We start from the raw sequence: 17,863 nt of genomic DNA, 5'->3' as shown, positions 1-17,863 counted from the left end.
CTTCATGATCTATTTGTCTCTGGCCATGTCCTCAGTTAGACTTAGAGGTATGCCTTACTAATCTCCTGGGTGTTTCTCAATTTTATCAAGTTGATGATCAGGATTAAATATCACAATAAGATAGGTTATCATGTCTTCATTTAATTTTGCATGCTTGGCTTTATTCAGCTGAGCTTTTTTTCTTTTAGTGCTGGAGTTTAAATTTAGGTCTTTGTGTATCTGGAGCAAGTATTCCACTAAAGAACTATATCCCCAATTCTTTGTTTAGTTCTTTGAAAATATTTATACTGTTTTTTAAGTGTTTAGTCTTCTTTGAAAGTCTGAATTATTTACCATTTGTCACATTTGGAGATCTGTAGATTGATAAGGAATGGTCAATATTATTAGTCAATTTTTCTCTTGTTTAGTTAGTGAAGTCTTTTTCCTATACATAATGCAGCAAATGATGTCTTTGTTGAAATTTTTCTCCGTTGTATTTACACTAATTCAATTATCTGTCACTCACAATAACTAAAAGCCACTAGTTTGTTAAAGAATATGTTATGTCTCCTCAGCCAGCTAGATGTTTACCTTTTACCACTGAATAATCTAAGAGTATTAGGAGATTACAAATGTCAGCCCCACACTCAGCAAAGGACAAGTAGCTTGCAGGTCATGTCTAAGAAGGCATGACCTTGAAAAGTCACACAGAATAAAAAGATACATTTGATTTTAGTTTAAAATTTAGCTTCTTGATAGTTATTCTCAGGCCCTGTTTAATCAGGGGTGCTATTTCACGCTTTTGTGCCATACAGGCATATACCCTTCACTGATGGGGCTGAATGAATGGGCCTTTAGTGAATGGCTTGATGTTTGTTCTATGTCTAGCGCATATTCAGGAACACAAGAAAGAGGCTGATTCTATGATTCTTGCTATAAAATGTCTGGATCTTATGCCATGTTACTATGTCAGTTAGCCACCAGCCTAACTGGCATGCTTATTATTAAGCTCTTCTCTGCTTTCCATATACTAGTAGACACAGAGTTTTATATATCAGCCTCCTTTCTTAGTCAGGGTTACTATTCCTGTGATAAAACACCATAACCAAAAACCATGCTGGAAAGGGAAGGAACTCAGGCCAGGAACTCACACAGGGCAGGAACCTGGTACTGATGCAGAGGCCATGGAGGGGTGCGGCTTACTGGCTTGCTACCCATGGCTTGCTCAGCCTGCTTTCTTATAGAATCCAGGAGAACCTGGATGTCCCTCAACTGAACAATGGATAAAGATAATGTGGTTCATTTACACGATGGAATACCACTCAGCTATTAAAAAGGACACCATGAATTTTGTAGGCAAATGGATGGAACTAGAAAATATCATCCCGAGGAAGGTAACCCAGACCCAAAAGGACTTGCATGGTACACACTCACTTTTATGTTGATATTAGTTATAAAGTATACCAAGTTATAATCCATGTACCCAAAGAAGCCAAATATCAAGGAGTGCCCAAATGAGGCTGGTTAAATTTTTCTCAGAAGGGAAAATAAAATAAATATTATAGATGGATGGGGGAAGGAAACTGGGTTGGAAAGAGAAGGAGAGTAAGGCAGGGGGAGGATCAAGTATAGGGGGAGTAGGGGAAAGAACAAAATCAGCAGTGGGGAGGGGTCATTTGTAGGACATGACAAAGACCTGGGATGGGGGAAGCCTCAGGGTGGCTATGTGGGTCACTTTAACTGAAACACCTATCAGCAGGGGATATGAAGCTAAAAGTGGTCACTTTCTGTATCCAGGCAGGACTCCCATTAGAGGGATAAGGACAGACACTCACCCACAAAACCTTCAACCTAAAATGTGCCCTATGAGATGTGCAGGGACAAAGATAGAGCACAGACGGAGTGAATAGTCAACCAATAACTGGCCCAACTTGAGACCCATCCCATGAGCAAGAACCAATCCCTGATACTATTAATGATACTCTGTTATGCCTGCAGACAGTAACCTAGCATAACTCCTCTGAGAGGCTCCATCCAACAGCTAACATAAACAGAGGCAGAGACCCACAACCAAACATTAGATGGAGCTCTGAGAGTCTTGTAGAAGAGTTGGGGTAAGAATTGGGGGACCTGAAGAGGATAGGGATTCCATAGGAAGACTGACAGTCAACTAACCTGAACCTTGGAGGCTTTCAATGACTGAATCAGCAACCAAAGAGTGAGCATGGGCTAGACCTAGCCCTCCCCCAACACACATATGTAGTAGGTGTGCAGCTTGGTCTTCATGCAAGTTCCCCAACAACTGGAGTGGAGGCTGATCCTAAATTTGTTGCCTGGCTGTGGATCCCATTTCCCTAACTAAGCTGCCTCATCTACTCTCAGTGAGGGAAGATGTGCCTAGTTCTGCAGTGACTAATGTGTTGGTGTGTGTGTGTGTGTGTGTGTGTGTGTGTGTGTGTGAGAGAGAGAGAGAGAGAGAGAGAGAGAGACAGAGACAGAGACAGAGACAGAGACAGAGACAGACACACAGAGAGAGACAGAGAGAGAAAGTAGTTATGGGGTAGCTCCCTTTCTCAGAGAAGAGAAGGGAAGGGTAAAATGGGAGAGGAGCTGTGTGGGGGACTAGGCAGCAGCAGGGTGTTCTGATATTGGGATGTGAAGTGAATAAGTAAATTAATTTCAAAAAAGCCAAAATACCTTACAGCCAAAACTTATGAGTTTTCTCAGTTGAGGGTCCCTCCTTTCAGGTAACTCTAGCTTGTGTCCAGTTGACATAAAACTAGCCAGCAAGCACCCACTTTATGGCTTGCTTGCCCCAGCAAAGATCTTCTGACTGTTTACTAGATGTAGGGATCTTTTTCCCAGTATGGTATGTAATACTTCTGCTCTACATATGGGAACTGAAGATGGGATACAATCCTGTTGGTAGCCCTGATCTTTGTAGCTTACCCCTCCTGCTGTGAAATCTCCTTCCAATGCTTGTGCTGCAAGGAGGCAATTAGAGCCTGGATTAGAGCAGTGGTTTTTCAAGCTGTAGGTCATAAGTGCTGTGAGGGTCAGATGACCATTCACAGGGCTCACACATCAGATGTCCTGCATAGCAGGTATCTACATTACCATTCAAAACAATATCAAAACAACAGTTACAGAGGAGCAACAAAAATAATTTTATGGTTGGTGGTCACCACAACACAAGGAACTGTATTAAAGGGTCGCAGCATTAAGAACATTGAGAACCACTGGATTAGAGTCTCTGCCCTTTATGAGTGGAGTTGGGGTCAATAATCCTCTTGGCCACACTTACCTGGACTCGGGGATGGGATTGATGAGAAATGGCAGCCTTCCCTTTCCAGGGTAAAATAACAGCCCAAGAATAGGAGCTGGGAGAAGGAATCCCTGTCTTCTTGGCTATTCCTGCTTGAAATAGACCCACTTTAATATAGGTGAGGGTAAGGGAGTGATCTTGACTGAAAATTATAGACGTATTTATACCTCAAGCAGATTTAGACTGTCTTTCTTTTTGAAAACTACATGTCTACTTCCATTAGAAAACTATTGTCTATATAGAATTCTGTTCTACTTCCATTGTCTTTAATAACACTATTCAAATTTACATATTTTAATTTTTACTTAAGCAAAACAAGAATCTTTTATCTTGTTTGACAACTAAGTATTTACATTATTAACAGCATTTAAGTGGGTTTAGCTATGCTTTTCACTGTGTCTCAAAACAATAGCTTAACTTTCCTGCTTGTTATTTCCCTCTACTTTTATGCATTTGAGTAACTATGTAATAAGTCTCTTTCCCCACATTTAGCAACATAAATGTCTATGAATGTAATTTATAATATATCAGTAACTAGATTTACTGTCTCTATTTCATCCTCAACTATCCCTGTTATATAGCATTTCAATAACAACTTCAGATATTTTAGTCCCATGGACACTTACCAGCCTCCATTTTACAATTCGGATGTTTTAAAAACAAAATGAAAATGCTAGCTGAAACAGTAAGCAACACTGGGCCCAGTTACAGAGAGTTCCTTGCACTGGTCTCTGCTTCAGTCAACACAGCTTCCACTGGGCAAAGCCACAACCTGAAAGGCAGCAGTAGCAGGCAAAGCATTTCTAAAGTACGTTTGTAGGTTTCACCAATAGGACCAAGGCCATTCATGCCAGCCCGTTGGTCATTGTGTCAAACTGGTGAAGCCGCAGTCTAAAGCTTTCACAGTATTCCACATGTCTATAAATTTGCTTGGTTTCTTCTACTGTCCTTCTTTTATCCCGCTTCCACCCCCTGGCAGAAACTATTCACCTCAAGAGTGCACGTCTAGCTATTCCCAAGCGTACTAACACAGCTTGACTGTTGGAATAAATGGCTTCTGGGGCCTTCTATGGTGTTAATCAGTTTTCTAATCAGGTGAAAAGCAACTAAACCTTTGCCTTTACAAGCCCCTCTAAGAGAGGAAATCCCCACACTAGCCACTAAAATCTTCCTTTAGTAGATTTTATTTTTAAAAAAAGTTTAAAATGTTCTGAATTTATAGTGTATGCATGCACATGTGTGGGGGCATATATGTGTTCCGCAGTGCGTGTGCAGAAGTCAGAGAACGTCAGCTTATGGGAGTCAACTCTTTCTTTCCACCATATGGGTGTGGAATTAAAAGGGATTATCAGGCTTTCAGGCATATGCCTTTAACTGCTGAGCCTTCCAGCTGGCCCTAGTAGATTTTATGTTTTCCAATCTGTGATATGTCATTAAGAAATACAGCAGAAACATTAAATGCTGTTCTATTTTCTAGTTTTACTAGGTAAGCTGAAATGCAGAGTTATTAATCTTGTGAGTATTCTGCACATATGTCTGGGTACCACCACACACCTACTGCCTATGGAGGTCAGAAGAGGGTGTTAAATTCCCTGGAACTGAAGTTTTAAATGGTTGTGGGCCAACATGTGGACTCTGAGAAACTGTTTAGATTTGGATAAAATTTTGATAGAAAGAATAGGGATGCATGTATCTCCATATCCAACAGGGCTATATTCTACCTCAAAAGTCAGAGTTTTTCAGTATGCCTCCCTCCTCAGTGATGACTATTGTATATACAAAAGTATACCTTTGAATTAGATCAGTCTTTCCTAAAAGGCTATTTTTCTAGGACTGCTAAAAATTTTATGAACACATATTTTAGCCACAATTTCTCCAGTATTACCATATTTCCATGGGAGGCAACTTTTAACTATAATTAGATGAAGTAATTGAGAAGGATTGGCTCCTGGTATTCAACTAGGCTAGAGTCCAATGTTGACACACTGAGTTCATTTGATATTGGTGGGCAATTTCAGGTTTAAGCTTATTGTTCACTTAAAGCTAATTTTAAAAAATTCAACCACTTTTTATATTAATTGTTGTAAGTACATTTCTGATTTTTAAAAAGTGTGCGTGTACACGTGCATGCATCTGCATTTGCCCATGTGTGATAAAGAACTTTTATCCACTGAGCCATCTCACTGGCCCAAAACTGTACTGAAAATATTTTATCTTCTTTAAAAACAGGAAATGGTAGTCAGAAAAATGGGGGTTTAAACTAACTACTGTGTCTTCCTATATGACTACTGTCGGGTGCTGCTCTATGAGCTTGTTTCCTTATGCTATCTGGCACTATTATTATAAGGATTAGAAACATCAACCACAAGGCACATGGTAAGAAAGAGAAGAGTACCTGCTTGTGATGATTTAATAAAAATTGGAGTACTGAATAATAATAGGCAAGTTTTACCTTCAGATACTGTCTCTTAATTTTGAATCTTTAAGAAATGTAATCTTTTTTTCTTTGAGTTTGTGGCAGTGTGCTATCATTTGTCATTGCCATTAGCAGACCTGTCAACGTACCTGTCTTGCTTACTGTGACAATTAACCTTAATTGTCAACTTGATGAGATCTACAATCACCATGCAGATGGGATTGTCTTAATTAGGTTAACTGAGGTAGAAAGAACCACTCACTATGGCTGTCACCATGTCTACAACATGACTGCTTCGAGATTCAGCTGCTTTAAATTCCCTACTATGATGGACTGTATGCTTGAACTGAGATTCAAAATGAACTCTTTTACCCTTAAGTTGCTTTTACCAGAGTATTTTAACATAAAAAAATTGGAAAAGAAATTACATTTAGTATATGGTAAATATTATTACCAAATAATATTTGGTAAATATTACTACTATTTGGTGCTTCGTGATCTGTGATACACACTAGAAAATCAGATGATTAAATCGTCAGAAATGTGTTTAAAAATTCAGGATCCTGAGAGTTTCCCTTAAGGACGTTCACAGGCCTTATTAAAATGATACAGTATTTGTTTTTGATACTATAGCTCCTGAACACATTCTACACAAACAAGACAACCAAGTAAATAGGAAAATGTGCTATTACTAAAAAAATGAGAACAAAGATTAAAATGGGCTGGTTCCAAAGACAAAGGCAGTTGACATCAAACCTCACAAACCTGAGTTCCATGCCCAGGGCCCACATGAAGGAAGGAGAGAATCAACTTCCACAAGTTGTCCTGACCTCTGTATGTGAGTTATGGCAAATTCATACCCCATACACACACATATACATATATAATAAAATAAATAAATGTAATAAAAGAAGGAAACAAAATACCTAATTACAGAATAAATATAGGACAAGTTTTTAAATGATTTATTTTTATGTGCATTAGTGTTTGACCTGCATGTATGTCTGTGTGAGGGTGTCAGGTCCCCCGCAAATGGAATTACAGACAGTTGTGAACTGCTATGTTGATGCTGGGAATTGAACCCAGGTCCTCTGGAAATACAGCCAGTGGTCTTAACTGCTAAGCTATATCTCATTTGTGGCCCAGGAATATGTTAGTGATGAGATAGATAAAAATCTGTATCTATTATTCATTTGAGGGAAAATCTCATAGGTCATCAATCTGATTGTCAAGATAGAGAACCAATACATTATATTGAGCATCTATTATGTAGGAGGTACCTTACATGCATTATTTAAATGCTCAAATGGCTCTGTGAAGAATTATTATGCCACTTATAGTGAAAAAACAAATGTTCAGAAAAGCTAAAGTGAGTTACCAAGATAAAAAGGGCCAAAGCAAAAATCTAAACTGAGGCTGAGTGTGGTGGTCCATATCTGTAATCCCAACATTCAGGATTATCCTCACCCAAGATAAGGCTAACTTGGCTTTCACAGTAAAATTATGTACCAAAAACCAATGCAAGGCCATCAGGATTGCTCAGCCTGTAAAGGTGCTTGCTGTGCAACCCTGGCAAACTTAGTTCAATACTGGGATACATGCAAAGTTGGAAGAAGAGAACCAACTCTGTAAACTTGTTCTCTGAATTCTACATGCACATTGTAGCATGTGCATCTCCTCACCCACATAATGCACACACATGTATGATGATAATAAAAACACAATTCAAACTAAGATCTTCCCAGTTTCAAAGTTCAGTTTTCTATAACTTACAGAAACTAGAATCTGAACTACCCACTATAAAAAGAATACTTTCAGTGCATCAGCAAATAAACAATCAGAAAGCTTAAAAGGGAAATACCGTCCCTAATTACAGTAATATATCAAGTACTTAGGAATTAAATTGAAGGTATCTGTAATAAAATTAATTTATGAAGGCACGAAGAAGACCTAATCAATGGGAGAGGTAAACTATGATCTTTGGACACAAAAACATAACATTATAAAGATGCCAATGCCCCTAAAATAATCAATTCAATGTCAAATTAAACTGCAATAATACTGTTGTAGAAATTAAACTAATTAAATATTATATATTTTAAGAGTTCATGAAATGTAAAAATGGTATAATTTTGAAATAAGACATGCAGTGTAATTTGCCCTGCCTAATATTAAAGAAAAATTTTAGCCCTTAATAATTAGCTAATGGAACAAAACACAATCAATGAAATGGAGTGAGTGAGTGTGTGTGTGTGTGTGTGTGTGTGTGTGCATGTGCATGTGTGTGTTTTGTGTTTGTACTGCATGTGTGCATGTGTACAGAGGAAGGTGGTTATGATAGGTCAGCAAATCAGAGGGAAAGAAATTATTTAATACATGCAAATGGGTATCTAGCTCAGTATATGGAGAAAAGAAAGTTAAGACCCTTTTCTTCTTCATATCTAAGAGAAATATATACTATATTAAAAACCTTAAAAACCTTACCTGAAAAGTGTTACAGAAAAATATTTTTATGACTCAGGTACATGGAGAATTTATTAAATAATCTGTCAAACCAAGTTACTGGGTTTGACAAACCAAAATATGTGCTTCTCAATAAGGAGAAACATTTATTGATATCTACAGTTCTCTTAGTAATCTATCAAGAAGGATACCTAGAAACTAGAGGTAGACAGGTGAATAGTTTATGGATAAAATTTCTATATTAATAGACAAATGGTAGTGTTCATACTGATATATGTTATATTATTCCAACTTTTCTTCATGTAAAAATTATAATAATGAAAGATTTGGAAAAAAATGAAGTAATTCTGTCAGATATAAGGATGTTGTACATAAAATTTGAACTGTCACAGACCAAAAATACGCATGCATAAGAATACAAGTATACAAAAGATTCTGTTATGCATCTCACAAAGAACTTGTGCAATCGGCAAGTAAAAGAGACATAGTCTAATAGAGAGTTTGCAGAATAAATAGATGCACAAGAAAGTTCAATTGGATGCTGGAGAGATAGCTCAGCAGTTAGCAGCACTTGTTGGTCTTGCAGAGGACTCAGGTTCAGTTCCCAGCATCTATTATCAGGTGGCTCACAACCATCTGTAATCCCAATTCCAGGGGATCTGATACCCTCTGGCTTCCACGAGCACCTTCCCACACATGGAGAATATACATACATTCAGGCACACACATATATACATAAAATAGAAACAGATGCTAGAACTTTAAATTTTATATTTAAAAGTTTGAGAAAGATATTCTCAAGACAGCATCTCTCTATGTAACCTTGACTATCCTGGAGCTTTCTATATAGACCAGGCTGGCCTCAAAGTCAGAGATCCACCTGCTCCTGCCTTTCTAGTAGTGGGACTAAACGTGTGGGCCACCACAGTGGCATATTAAAAGTTAGTACAAGGGGCTGGAGTGATGGCTCAGCAGTTAAGAGAGCATTGGCTGCTCATCTAGAGAACCCAGTTTCAACTCCCAGCACTGATATGACATCTCAGAACCATCTGATTTCTTGAGGCTTCTGAAGACACTCGGCATGTTTGTGGTACACAGACATACATGCAGTCAAAATACTCATAGACATAAAATTAATTAAAAAACTGGAAAGTTAAAAAACCTCAAGTTGCTAATAGGCACAAAAACAGAAAAATGGGACTGTTGTGTAGTTCAAGGTTAGAGCAACTTCTTTGCACATAATCTTTAGCACTGAAAGAGGGCACGAAAAAACAAAGGTCATCTTCATCAGCAGTCAAAAAAACAAACAAACAAGCAAACAAAAAACAAATGTCAAGATATTGTGTAAAATCTACTGGATTTTGATGACAATTAGTACTGGAAATTTGAAGAAATAGGAGAATCTAAGTGTTATTCTAGGTATATAAATTAGTAAGGCTATAATCTATTGTAATTTGGAAATATTTAGTAAAAAAAATATAGGTATATTTTACGGCAGTGGTTCTCAACTTATGGGTTGCATGTGACCCCTTTGGCAAATATCCTTCTCAAAAAATGTTTACATCATGATTAATAGCACATTATGAGTCATAGCAGTAGCAGTTATGAAATAGCAATGAAGATAATTTTATGGGCTGGTGTCATCACAACCTGAGAAACTGGACTAAAGGGTCACGGAGTTGGGAAGGTTGAGAACCACAGTGAAGTTCTATTTCTGGTTATTTACTCCAGATACATTGACAAAGGAATACTAAATAAACATTTCATGAAAATATTTTCTGGAAACTGTATAGATAGCTCCATGGTTTGATTCATAGCACCCACATGGAGGCTCACAAGCATCTCTAATGCCATTTTTGGAGAATCTGACAGCTTCGTCTGATCTTTGTGAACAGTGCATGCACATGGTGTACCAACATACATGCAAACAAATACATATATACATAAAATCAATAAACCCAGGGTTTTTTTTTTAGAAAAAAATCATTTTTGAACCCACTGACTGAAATCCCAAAGAACTGGGAATAAGTATCTATCAATTAATCAGTAAACTCTTGTGATAATAGTATAATAGTTGAAATATAACCCAACAATCAAGAAGAGCATATATCATTGTGGGTAGATTAAAAACAGCTGAATGGATGCAAGCATCTATGCCTACAGTCCAATCCACTAGGGATGCTAAGTAGAGAGGGTGGTTTGAGCACAGAAGTTCAGACAAGCTTAGTAACACAGTAAGAGTCCATTTGTCCTGGCTAGCTTTATTTCTACTTGACACAAGCTAGAGTTATCTGAAAGGAGGGAACCTCAGTCAAGGAAATGCCTCCATAAGATCCAAATGTAAGGCATTTTCTTAATTAGTGGTCAATGGGGAAAGCCCAGCCCATTGTGGGTGGTGTCATCCCTGGGCTGGTGGTCCTGGGTTCTATAAGAAAGCAGACTGAACAAGCCATGGTGAGCAAGCCAGTAAGCAGCACCCCTCCATGGTGTTTGTATCAGCTCCTGCCTCCAGGTTCCTGCCTTGTTTGAGTTCCTGTCCTAACTTCCTTTGATGGTGAACACTGATATGGAAGTATAAGCTAAATAAAGCCTTTATTCCCTAACTTGGTTTGGTCATTGTATTTCATCACAGCAACAGTACATCAATGCATGTTCTAATGAAGACATGGGATCATAAACTGAGAGTATCCATATAACGATCATTCCTAAGACAATAATATGATAAATAAGATCAAACAAATTAAAATTAAAGAAAGAAAGAAAGGAAGGAAGAAAGAAAGAAAGAAAGAAAGAAAGAAAGAAAGAAAGAAAGAAAGAAAGAAAGAAAGAAAAAAGGTAAGCAACAGAAAGATATATAAAATAACCCAAGGTCAGAAAAAGAGATACCACATGATGTCTCTAATATCCTATCCTAACTGGTCAGAAAAAGAGATACCACATGCTGTCTCTAATATCCTATCCTAACTGGTAAGTTTTGTATACGTGTATTTAGGTGGAAGTGAATGTGTGTACAGTCAAGATACCAGAAATGGGTCCATGAAGGGAGAAAAAGAGGCTTTAAGAGGAAGAGGATAGTAGAACACGTGTGAAATGAAAATGGAGAAGGGGATATGGGAGGTTAACTAGGAAGGAGAAGCAGAGAGATGCAGGAGAGGAGGGGTAAGGGAGAGAATCAACCAAACCAAAGGATGCATAAAAAGAGGAGGAATCTTGATAATAGGTAAGATAATAAGTATAACAATAATAATAACAACAACAAACAATGAATGAGGACTGCTGTTAATGAATAACAACAAAACATAAAGTAAGATCTAACAAATCAGGGCTGTAGAGATGGTTTAAATGTTTAGCGGGACTCTGCTTTCCTAGAGAACCTGGGGTTTGATTCCCAGCACCCACATGGTGACTCACAAATATCTGTCACTCAGGTTCCAGGGGATGCAAAGCCTCTCTGGCCTCTGGGGGAACTGCATGCACATGGTGCACAAACGTACCTGCAGACAAACACTCATCCACATAAAAATAAATGACTCTAAAATATTTTTAAATAAAAAATTGAATTCATGTATGTCCAAATGATGACATGGGATCACAAACTGGGACTATAGATATAACAATCATCCCTAATATTTCTTAAGGCTAAAGCTTAGAAAAGCATAAACCAAAAATCTCTTCACCTTGAAATGTTATAAGAAAACACTTAAGGAAGATGTCAAAAAGTAAAGTAGGAAAGTCTGTTTGTTGTACAACTTACCGGAGTACACAGCACATGAGCAGCAGGTGGGTGGGGACATTAGCTGGATTGAGCATACTGGGCGTGTCTGACTTCATACAGGCCAGGAAAGCCCGCATCCTCCTGTTCTTGTCCTCAACTGCTTTGCCTAACCAGAGCTTCTTGAGATTTGGGCAAGTCCATTCTCGAAAAGTGAGTGCAGATACCAGTTCGGGGGTCTGAGGTGACTTCCCTTTATATGCAGACCACTCTTTAAGGATCACAGAAGGAACTGAAAACAGAAATTCAGGAGAAATGGGTTCCAGAGAAGCTGAACATTACTGTAACTGCCTACAACTGACGATCTACTGCACTTCAATATCTTTTGATTTTGGTCACTGTAATTGTTATTGTTAGCACTAGTAAATCCTAGGAGCCACATCCATTTATTAGGCAGCTGACACCTAATCATCACATTGATTCTCATAAAGGTCAAGAAAATGGAACAGTCATGATAAAACTTTTGTAGAACACAGTGCTTACTTTGCAGAAAAAAAGTCAAGATTCCATCTCACATAGCTTTGAAAATACTCTGAAACTAATTTTAAAGTAGAAGTACCAGACTAGACAAAGAAAAGTCACCCAACGAAGAATTACGTGAATACTTCATTTCATAACAGATTGTGGAATATTTCCAAAGATTTTGAGTTCTCAAACAAAAACACCCCCAAACTTAGCAATGTTAGAAGTTTGGTACATGTTGGGGGCCAGCCGAGGTAACAGACTGTCTCTAAAACCAAAAACCCCAAGTCCTTCAAATGCAACATCAATTAGATTTACAAAGGTAAAAACACAGTAGATACACCTCAGATTCCTAATTTGTCGTCTGTTATGTGAGATGTGTGGTTTCCACTCAGTCCTCCAGTTGAGGTATTTCCTCTTATTTTCCTTTTTTTTTGGGGGGGGGAGAGATTTTTTTTTATCATGAATATATGTTAAATTATGCCCAATGCTTTTTCCTATATCTATTGATAAAACCATATGATTCTTTTCTTTATTTAGACAGTAGGTTAATTTTAAATAAAAAGTTTAAATATTATATTAACCTTGCCACAACAGAATAAACCCTACTTAGCAACACAAACAAAAAGTACAACTCACTTTGGTTTAGTTTGAAAATTTAAAACCTCAGTGTATGTATATATAGTCTGTGTTGTTAGATTCTACTCATATTTTTGCTTCTTTTTTTTAAAGACAGCACCATGGCATGTAGCCCATGCTGACCATGAACACTCTATACATATGATATAGGATACTATTTAAAGAATTTTCATATCTATATTGTCTTAATCTGTTTGGGTTGCTATTTAAAAAAAAGCAGCAGCAACAGAGGTAGCAGTGCACACCTTTAATCCAAGCACTGGGAGGTAGAGACAGGTGAATTTCTATGAGTTCAAGTTCATTCTGGTCCAAATAGTGAGTTCCGGGCTGGTGAGAACTACACAGTGCGACCCTGTCTCAAAACCCCATAGGCTAGATAGATAGCTTATAAACCGCAGATATCTATTTCACAACATTCTAGAAGCAGGAAAACAAGTGCAAAGAGATACATCTGGTGAGGGCTTGCTTTCGAGTTTACAGATAGATATCTTATTATATTTCCACACAGCAGCCTCTGGGGTTCCTTTCACAAAAACATAAGTGCTGTTCATGAATGTTGTCTCATAAGCAACCAATGAGGGGTTAGGATTTCAACTCATCAATGTGGCAGGTATGAGAAAGCACTGAGTCGCCAGCACACACTGACAGTCTAGGATGTACTCAATACGGATGACTCTTCTACATTAGAGAGGAAGGCTGTCATTTCAGTTATGGTACTCTTTGCTTTGTTTGCCATTGCTCAGCTTTATGGTTATTCCCTTCCTATTAATTTCCTGAATTAATTTAAAAATCCTATATTAATTTATTTATAATAGTGATTTAGAGTGTTATTCCTGTCTTTTTTGCTGTTTTGAGACAGGGTATTACTCTATGGAGCATGCTGGCCTCAAACTCAGAGATCTTCCTGTCTCTGCCTCTCAAGTGCTGGGATTAGATGTGTGTGCCACTGTGCATGGCACATGCTGTCTCTTTTTTTCTTGATCTATCTATCTATCTATCTATCTATCTATCTATCTATCTATCTATCTATCTATGTTGGCAGGTGCAAGAAGTTGAAACCACAATTTTAGGCATACTAAGCACATGGTCAACCATAATTATATCCCCAGCTGAATTATCTATATAATTTAATATCAACAATGTACATTAAAAAGATTACAAAGAGGAAGAATAGATATAATATGTGGAAGAATACATGTTTGGTATCCATGAGACCCTGGTGAGCCTTTAGCATTAAAACTAGATAAGGGAATAAATAAATTATATTAGTAGATATTGATATTTTGTCAGTTCAAATGAACTCCACTTATAACTGTCTAAAAAAAAGAATATTCTCTTTTTAAAATGTTTATTTGTTCATTTAGTTTGTGTTTGGGGTGGGTACTCTCATGCCACAGCCTGCACACAGAAGTGCTTCTCTGCTTCCAAAATGTGGGTTCTGGGACTCAAATTTAGATTGCCAGCTAAATTTAGCAGGCCTTTAGCTGCTAAGTCATCTCCCTGGCCCCAAATAGCTTCTGTACATACACTGAAACAGTGCTATAATTTTCATTCCAGTAAATACAATTTAGAAACTCCAAAAATTATTATTTTGATCTTTTTATTGTCTTTTTCTTCTTTCCTGGTATTCTAAGACTCACTCTTTTACCATTCTCTTTCTGTATCACTTGCCTTAAGCCATAGAGTTGTAAAAAATTAACCTAGTTCTTCTTCATTACTAAAGTATCTTATTTGAAAAATAATCATATGTTGCTGTGGTGGTGTGAATGAGAATGCTTCTACAGGCTCATATGTTCAAATGTTTGGTCCCCAGTTAGTGGAACTGTTTTGGGAGGATGAAGGGATATGGCCTTGTTGGAGAAGGTATCTCAATAGGGATGGGCTTAAAAGTTTCCAAAGACTCTTGCCATTCTCAGTGGGCTCTCTCTTTGCCTCCTGCATGAGGATAAACATGTTCCAGCCACCATGCCTTTGCTCAACCAACACCATCGTGAACTCTAATTCTTTGAAACTATAAGGCCATTTGTTTTGAAGGTTACCTTGGTCATGATGTTTCTTTTTTTTTAAGTTTTAGGCATACAGAAACAGTATAAGATAATAGAATGAATACAATTTATTGAATTTCCCATATCCTAGTGATAGGAAAGGGGCAACATTGGGAAGGCATGACAGCACTTAAGGAGAAGCATGTACTTTGTCTCTGACAGGGACAAGATAAAGATTTAGGGAGATAATGTCACATTGACTGCAAGTTGCTTTCACATGACATTTTAAAGATATATTTATATTAGGCTTGTAAAATGGCTTATTAGGTATAACCATTTATCACCAACCCTAGACCTGAGTTCAATCCCAGGACATACATGGTGAGAGGAGAGAAACAACTCCTAGAAACTGTCCTCCGACTTCTTTTTTCTAATTTATTTGATTTATTTTATTTACATTTCAAATGATTTCCCCTTTTCTGGTCCCCCACTCCCAGAAAGTCCAATAAGCCCCCTTACCTCCCTCTGTTCTCCTACCCACCCCTTCCCACTTCCCTGTTCTGATTTTGTTCTATACTGCTACACTGAGTCTTTCCAGAACCAGGGGCCACTCCTCCTTTCTTCTTGTACCTCATTTGATGTGTGGATTATGTTTTGGGTATTCCAGTTTTCTAGGTTAATATCCACTTATTAGTGAGTGCATACCATGATTCACCTTTTGAGACTGGGTTACCTCACTTAGTATGATGTTCTCCAGCTCCATCCATTTGCCTAAGAATTTCATGAATTCATTGTTTCTAATGGCTACATAATACTCCATTGTGTAGATATATCACATTTTTTGCATCCACTAATCTGTTGAGGGATACCTGGGTTCTTTCCAGCTTCTGGCAATTATAAATAGGGCTGCTATGAACATAGTAGAACATGTATCCTTATTACATGCTGGGGAATCCTCTGGGTATATGCCCAGGAGTGGTATAGCAGGATCTTCCAGAAGTGACATGCCCAGTATTCTGAGGAACCGCCAGACTGATTTCCAGAGTGGTTGTACCAATTTGCAACCCCACCAGCAGTGGAGGAGTGTTCCTCTTTCTCCACATCCTCGCCAACACCTGCTGTTTCCTGAATTTTTAATCTTAGCCATTCTGATTGGTGTAAGGTGAAATCTCAGGGTTGTTTTGATTTGCATTTCCCTAATGACTAATGAAGTTGAGCATTTTTTAAGATGCTTCTCCGCCATCCGAAGTTCTTCAGGTGAAAATTCTTTGTTTAACTCTGTACCCCATTTTTAATAGGGTTGTTTGGTTTTCTGGGGTCTAACTTCTTGAGTTCTTTGTATATATTGGATATTAGCCCTCTATCTGATGTACGGTTGGTGAAGATCTTTTCCCAATTTGTTGGTTGCCGATTTGTCCTTTTGATGGTGTCCTTTGCCTTACAGAAACTTTGTAATTTTATGAGGTCCCATTTGTCAATTCTTGATCTTAGAGCATATGCTATTGGTATTCTGTTCAGAAACTTTCCCCCTGTACTGATGTCCTCAAGGGTCTTCCCTAGTTTCTTTTCTATTAGCTTCACAGTGTCTGGCTTTATGTGTAGGTCCTTGATCCATTTGGAGTTGAGCTTAGTACAAGGAGACAAGGAGGGATCAATTCTCATTCTTCTGCATGCTGACCTCCAGTTGAACTAGCACCATTTGTTGAAAAGGCTATTTTTTTTCCATTGCATGTTTTCAGTCCCTTTGTCGAGGATCAAGTGGCCATAGGTGTGTGGGTTCATTTCTGGATCTTCAATCCTGTTCCATTGATCCACCTGCCTGTCACTGTACCAATACCATGCAGTTTTTAATGCTATTGCTCTGTAGTATTGCTTGAGGTCAGGGATACTGATTCCCCCAGAATTTCTTTTGTTGTTGAGAATAGTTTTAGCTATCCTGGGTTTTTTGTTATTCCAGATGAATTTGAGAATTGCTCTTTCTAACTCTATGAAGAATTGAGTTGGGATTTTGATGGGTATTGCGTTGAATTTGTATATTGCTTTTGGCAAGGTGGCCATTTTAACTATATTAATCCTGCTGATCCATGAACATGGGAGGTTTTCCCATTTTTTGAGGTCTTCTTCCATTTCCTTCTTCAGAGTTCTTGTCATACAGAACTTTCACATGTTTGGTAAGAGTCACCCCAAGGTACTTTATACTGTTTGTGGCTATTGTGAAGGGTGTTATTTCCCTAATTTCTTTCTCAGCCTGCTTGTCCTTTGAATCTCTTAAAGAAATACAAGGGAACATAAATAAGCTAGAAACCCGTATAATGGAAACACAAAAATCACTTAAAGAAATTCAGGAGAATAAGGCTCAAGAGATAGAAGCCAATAAAGAAGAAATGCAAAAAAAAAAAAAAAAACTTAAAGAAATGCAGGAGAACTTGAGTCAACAGGCAGAAGTCATGAAAGAGGAAACACAAAAATCTCTTGAAGAATTAAAGGAAAACACAAACAAACAAATGAAGGAACTGAGCAAAACCATCCTGGATCTAAAAACAGAAGTAGAAACAACTAAGAAATCACAAAGGGAGACAACTTTGGAGATAGAAAGCCTTGAGAAGAAATCAGGAGCCATAGATGCAAATATCAACAACAGAATACAAGAGATGGAAGAAAGAATCTCAGATGCCGAAGATACCATAGAAACCATTGACTCAACAGTCAAAGAACATGCAAAATGCAAAAAGCTTGTATCCCAGAACATCCAGGAAATCCAGGACACAATGAGAAGACCAAACCTAAGGATTATAGGTATAGATGAGAGTGAAGATTTACAA

General features: G+C 37.8%; 1 protein-coding gene across 2 annotated transcripts in view; it reads right to left on the bottom strand.

Annotated features, from left to right (window-relative positions):
• Fam120c (family with sequence similarity 120C) overlaps positions 1 to 17,863 on the bottom strand; it is a 117,722-nt gene that overhangs the window by 21,694 nt on the left and 78,165 nt on the right. For both annotated transcript variants that reach the window (XM_052170955.1, XM_052170956.1), the window contains exon 10: positions 11,938 to 12,187. In XM_052170955.1, coding sequence (XP_052026915.1) covers positions 11,938 to 12,187 — 250 coding nt within the window. The remainder of the gene's footprint in view (positions 1 to 11,937; positions 12,188 to 17,863) is intronic.

This window comes from Apodemus sylvaticus, chromosome X (genome assembly GCF_947179515.1).
Source record: "Apodemus sylvaticus chromosome X, mApoSyl1.1, whole genome shotgun sequence".
Taxonomy (NCBI): Eukaryota; Metazoa; Chordata; class Mammalia; order Rodentia; family Muridae; genus Apodemus; species Apodemus sylvaticus.
Note: the sequence above shows the minus strand (reverse complement) of the source record. Positions and strands in the feature narration are given on the sequence as shown.